Genomic DNA, 5,724 nt, shown 5'->3' with positions numbered 1-5,724 from the left:
AAATTTCCAAAACATGATTTTTTTTTTATTTTTTTTTTAATTCCTCTTTTGAGTCAACTTAGGCATCAGCATGTAAACTTATGAGCACCACTGTACATGTAGTCTCTTGGCATATGCTATTGAGTCTTTGCCATCAATACGTTCTGATAGCTGTAATTATTCACATTTTTCAGGAACCAGAAAATTTACTCAACAAGAAATGGAAACACTCGGGTAAGGTGCTTTTAAGGTAACTGTGTGCGTTTATCATGCCTCCGCTGTGTAGATGGTGTCAGAGAAATTCTTCTATTTCTCCTAAAAACTAAAGAGTCAATGAATCAGGTTTCTTTACTCATACAGCATTGAGAGAAGATCTGGAATGATCTCTGAAGTTCTTCCAGTATCCCTTGCCTTATATACAGTATCATCAAGTTACCCAAAGGACAAACTCACCTCACCTGACCTCATGACAAAGGTTAATTCAGTCAGGCATTTACGACACGCAGTACCCGAGGCCTTCCTGAGAATCAAGGTCATGTTAATGTACCTAGACAACAGCCATTTGCTGTTAAAAGCTGTAGCCATCCCACAGGACAAAAACTCTTATCCTTCTATCCAACCCTCAGGACAATGACCCTTTGAGTTTTTGGTCTTTCAGTTGATTGTCAGCACACTTCACCACTTCATGTTCATTTCCCACAATGGCTAAAGAGGTTTTTATATTTTAACTCAGAAATCCATCATGGTTGGATCATAGTAAATCTCAGTGGAAAATATTGAGCAAATTGTAGCTAAAAATGCCATGGCTGTTTATATAATGACCATAGTACAATCCCAATACACATTAATACTAAATACATCACATTGCAGGTAAAAGTGAAGCTGAGCCTGAACTTAATGGAGCAGAGTCATCTGGCTTCCTCCCTGCTTATCCAGTCTGTGTGTCACAAGACAGATGGGAAGAAAGAGAAGTAGAAGAGGTGAGAGAAGAGATGAGATTAAATACATTTTACGCTGTCGGATTAAGTTTGGCGCCCATATAGTTAGGTTGGTAGAGTGGGCGGCCATATTTAGAGGTTAAACTCCTTGACGCAGCGGGGCTGGGTTTGACTCCGACCCGTGCCCCTTAGCTGCTTGTCATTCCCACTCTCTCCCCCTTTCATGTCTTTTGCTGTGAAATATAAAGGCTGAAAATTCCCCAAAATACTCTTAAAAAAAGATTGTAAGAACTCATTTGAACTACCGCTGTCATTTTATCCATTCTATTCTTCATGATAAACTCTCTTCCAGGGTATCCAAGACAAGTTTTTGCATTCATATTGCACAGCAGAGGGCAGCACTGATCAGATATATTGTTCAGTTTACTGCTATTTTCACTTCTACTCATCATAATTTTTCAACCTTTTTGTTTCTTCCAGGCAAGTCCAAGTTCCATGTTAGAGTACTGGGTGTATCCAGAAAACCAGCACAGCATGGCAGACTGTCCCATTACCAAGACTATCACCTCTCCTGCTACTCCAGTAACTCACAGGCCTTGTCCATTCATACCTGTTTCTAGTTCAGTGGCAGCCGTTGATTCTACAGTGTGCTCTGTAGTCATTCCCATGATGTCTAGCCCCATTAGTTCTATGTGCAGTCCCATCAGTTCAGCCTTGGACACTCTCAGTTCCACATCCACAAGTCCTGGCTGCGCTGATCAGGATCCTGTCAGTGCTGCAGCTCACCTACACCTGTTGGGAGAATCCTTGTCCCTGATTGGACACCATCTTCAGGAGACCAATGTGAGTAGATTCAGTGTAGAAAAAAAGATTTTCATTAATTTAAGAGATTGTATTATGTGTAGTTAAAAATATATGGATAAAACCCAAAGGGAGCATTGAACCCTTTTTTGGTCACATTACTGCTGAAGGAGGAAAAGGGGTTTGTTTAAATGTAACATATTTTGTGTGGTTCCGAAGGAGGTAAATCTAGTCAAAGCTATTTTGTCTTACACAATTTTGAAAATGAACAACATTAATTTATACTTAAACAGTATTTTAGGAAGAGTTATAGGAGAGATACAGTATGAGATATTGCAGTCCTAGAATTAAAGTTTTGACACAAACATGATTCTCTAGTTTTTGTCACATTAATCTGCCCACACACTGACTGACAACAGGATCAAGAAGGACAGGTTACATTTAGCGTCAAGAGAACATAAAGCGAACATTAAGAGATGATAAGTGACTTTCTTTATCTCTCTGCAGAAAATGGTGAGTATGTCGAGTAGCTTGTCTCTGCTCTTGGACTCTCTGCTATGTGCCCTGGCTCCTCTAATCTGCCTCACCGCACAGATACCCGAGCTGAGGAGCTGCACTCAACACACACTGGTGAGAGATGCAGCCACTTATCAGCGCATTCACACCACATACTTTACACTCTATTTATGTGTGCATGTTCATGCAAATGAGTGAAATTATTGTTCTGCCAGTTACATGCATAAGGAGGAAACATATGTTTTTTGTTCTCTTTTAAGGCCTCCACTCTGGGAAACATTGCCTATGTAATGCCCGGGTTGTGAGTGAAGACCACACTAGCATCACACTGCACGTTCGAATATTCTGAAAGACATTCTAGGTTAGTTTATACTTGAAAAATACATCTAAAATCTATTTTGTCATAAAAGAATAATTGTTTGCACTAAACCTTTTTTTTTTTTAATCACAAACATACAAGTTTACTTTAATATGTCAGGTTACTTTCTTGTATTTGTAAAAGATGTGTGTAAAGATAGAATTATGTAACTTCTTGTTACTGACCAGGTACCTTCTGTCTGTGTATTTTTCTTATTACAACATAGTCTTTTACTTATGGAGCCCTGAAGGTTACATGGATGTTTTTTGTTTTTTCTGTTTTCTTTTAAGCATGTACGCTTTATAAATCACATGCACGCTTTACTAAAGTGCACACACGCTTGGTTTATACTCAAATTTAAAAGTTGGAGAAATCATTTAAAGGAATTAAACTGAATCTTTTGGCCACTCTGATTATAAATGTGACTGCATATAACCAGGGGACACAGAAGCTCACAGTTAATGGGATATGTGCATCCAACCTAGCCTGGAAATCCAGACCGAGCTCGGCTACAAGGGGTATAGTTAATGAGCAGCATTACTCGATGCCAGAGTAACTTGCTGAGCAACTTCATATTGTGCTCTCGCGAGAACTCTGGATAACATTAGGTACAGTTGACAACCAGTAAATATATTTGTAACTCTTTGTTTACCAACAAGACAAGCTAGCTACCCAGCTATGTCATTGTCCTCAAATCAATAAAGACTATCATGAACAAATGATAAGCCATGTGTACTGTCTGCAACAGCCTGAGGCTCTGGCCACGCCGTTCATTCCTTATTATTGAGCTGATTATTGGGCATTGAGCCTCACGTAATTGCTATAATAATTCAACACAGAATTTTATTTATGTAGATAATAGAAATCTCACAGTCTCTACATAATTGAAGCTTGAGGATTCTAGGTTTTAATACATGGAGTAGGATCAAACTGCAAAGTAACGTTATTATTTTGGGAATTACTTAACACAAGCAGAGGAAAGTTCCTTGTTGACTTACTACGTCGTCCCTTCTGTCTGTGACATGCCTTCAGTTATGACAACTGCAGCCTCTCAAAAATGTACAGGCATATTTTACCAGTTATTAACCTTGACTATAAACACTGAAAGACAGCTTTTTTTGACAGTAAACCATGAGTTTTGACACTTCATGGGTGTGGTAGATAATGATTCACATGTGCCCTGGGACACACCTCTGACACATCACGGATTCAAAGAAACCTGTCTTGCACGAAAAAAATAAACTTACGAGTGTGTTCATGTGTTCAAAATTGGGAGTGGTGAGACAAATACCTTTCTGGGACTGCGAATTTCACCTGCGTAGGCAGCTTGTCGTGAGATTGACTGCAGTCGACTCGCCATGTACTGAAGTTGTCTGGACGAGCGACCTAATTCAGTGACTACTGAACAAACAGAGCACACAGAGAAGACAATACATGAACACAGCTTAATAGTCCTCATACGACTGAGTAAGTACGTTTGTTATTGTTTGAATTATACATCTGTTTACTAAACTAAGTAATGTACTAGTTATCTGAATATTTCAGTGGGAGTTTAACTGAAGCACCAAATTGTAGATTATACAAATGGTTGTTGGTGTTATGGGAGCTTTGAATAGACACAAGTGTCTGTCTAGCTGTACCCTTTTAGTATTAGTTTAATGCCAAATTTGAATATCCCTTTAGTACTAAATGTGTACAGTCTGTATTAAATACTGCACTGTGTGGTGTAATATGTTCAGTCTTTATTTTTGTGTGCATTTGTACGCAGATATGTTTTATGCATTTTTGAATATCAGTCCATAAATAAAAGTCTAGGTTGAATGTAGATGAACAGGACTGGCAAGGTGTGGCATATCATGCACACTAAAAGAAAAGGAATGCAGTCAGAAAAGGAAGAAACATTTTAGTGGAATTTAATCTTCAGCCAAGAGCACAGGAATTATAAATTAGAATTGTTAACTCATGCAGGTGAGATGATGGCTTGAAATATGTAGGAGAGAAAAGTAATTCTCAAAAGAAAGTAAATACGAAGACATATTACTTTTTAACTATTGGACACAAACAATTTGAATCATGCATGTCACAGATGAAATGCATCAAAAGTCATCGGTCTGTTTTTAGAAGTGACTCATCCTGTCCACATATAAGTTGCCACAAACTCCTACCCAACCTGTATTTCCAGTTTTATTTACATGTGGTTGTATCTTCTAACATTCAACCCAATGTATGAACACATTCTCACAACTCACTTTTGCTGTTGGTGCGTTGGTGTAGCTTCCTACCTAAATAGAACCAGTAATCTTTGGTACTGAATTACATCCGGATAGTACATTTGATCACTCCTCTTCTTTTCTTTCTTTCCAGCCATGAATGAACACTTAAGAGGGAGCTACTACGGGTCCTCTCCCCCAGAGCTGAGACTTGTTCTTTTGGGAAACATCGGATGTGGAAAGACTTCTTCAGCAGACACTATCCTGGGCCAGCTGTCCCCCGTCTCTCCCAGTGACTCTAGGAGCTGCCAGCTGCGACGGGGCATCACTGAGAGCAGGAGTGTGACTGTGGTGGAGGCGCCGAGATGGTACTGGGACTGCGGCAAGATGGAGGACAGTGTCCGGAAGGAGACGGAGAGAGCGATGACACTGGTAGCACCAGGCCCACATGCTGTTTTGCTGCTGGTGCCAGTTAACCAATTCACAGAGGTTGGTTGCCGTCTCTCTATTTGCCTTTCTACTTGTGGTTTTTGCTTTGGCCATTTTTTCTCATTGACTTTTTTTTAAAAGACTGGTTTTAAAAGTCAAAGATATGCCTTTGATTTATGTTCCTGTGTTTCCTAATATATACAACGTCAATTCATATTTGTAGTACAAGGAACAATATGATGGTATACAATGTGCATCAATTTAACCATGTCTTTATAATAAATCATAATTTTAATAACTTTTATTTATATAGCACCTTTCCAAAAAAAAAAAAAAAGGACACTTTACAAAATAACTGTTGCTAAGCTAAAGAAGTTTGTAGGCTCTGGTGAACAGGTGGTGTTTCAGGAGGTTTTTTTGGATGGAGGAAGTTGGAGAGCTACTGTGGGGCCAGGGCATTGTAGGTGAGAAGGAGGATTTTATATGTGATGCG

The 5,724-nt window shown here is 39.1% G+C and overlaps 2 protein-coding genes across 9 annotated transcripts in view; both read left to right on the top strand.

Annotated features, from left to right (window-relative positions):
- The window catches only part of hmgxb4b (HMG box domain containing 4b), a 5,028-nt gene extending 2,278 nt beyond the window's left edge, over positions 1 to 2,750 (top strand). For 4 of the 7 annotated variants that reach the window (XM_032537378.1, XM_032537394.1, XM_032537386.1 and 1 more), the window contains exons 3-8: positions 174 to 213; positions 850 to 959; positions 1,270 to 1,326; positions 1,398 to 1,760; positions 2,226 to 2,348; positions 2,495 to 2,750. In XM_032537378.1, coding sequence (XP_032393269.1) covers positions 174 to 213; positions 850 to 959; positions 1,270 to 1,326; positions 1,398 to 1,760; positions 2,226 to 2,348; positions 2,495 to 2,539 — 738 coding nt within the window. In that variant the 3' untranslated portion in view covers positions 2,540 to 2,750. The remainder of the gene's footprint in view (positions 1 to 173; positions 214 to 849; positions 960 to 1,269; positions 1,327 to 1,397; positions 1,761 to 2,225; positions 2,349 to 2,494) is intronic. The other 3 variants (XM_032537420.1, XM_032537411.1, XM_032537403.1) reach the window with 1 other exon arrangement.
- Positions 2,751 to 3,798: 1,048 nt separating this feature from the next.
- LOC116702738 (uncharacterized) overlaps positions 3,799 to 5,724 on the top strand; it is a 6,808-nt gene continuing 4,882 nt past the window's right edge. For both annotated transcript variants that reach the window (XM_032537121.1, XM_032537112.1), the window contains exons 1-2: positions 3,799 to 4,059; positions 4,957 to 5,291. In XM_032537121.1, the coding sequence (XP_032393012.1) occupies positions 4,959 to 5,291 (333 nt within the window). In that variant the 5' untranslated portion in view covers positions 3,799 to 4,059; positions 4,957 to 4,958. The remainder of the gene's footprint in view (positions 4,060 to 4,956; positions 5,292 to 5,724) is intronic.

Source organism: Etheostoma spectabile, chromosome 2, assembly GCF_008692095.1.
Source record: "Etheostoma spectabile isolate EspeVRDwgs_2016 chromosome 2, UIUC_Espe_1.0, whole genome shotgun sequence".
Classification (NCBI taxonomy): domain Eukaryota; kingdom Metazoa; phylum Chordata; class Actinopteri; order Perciformes; family Percidae; genus Etheostoma; species Etheostoma spectabile.
Note: the sequence above shows the minus strand (reverse complement) of the source record. Positions and strands in the feature narration are given on the sequence as shown.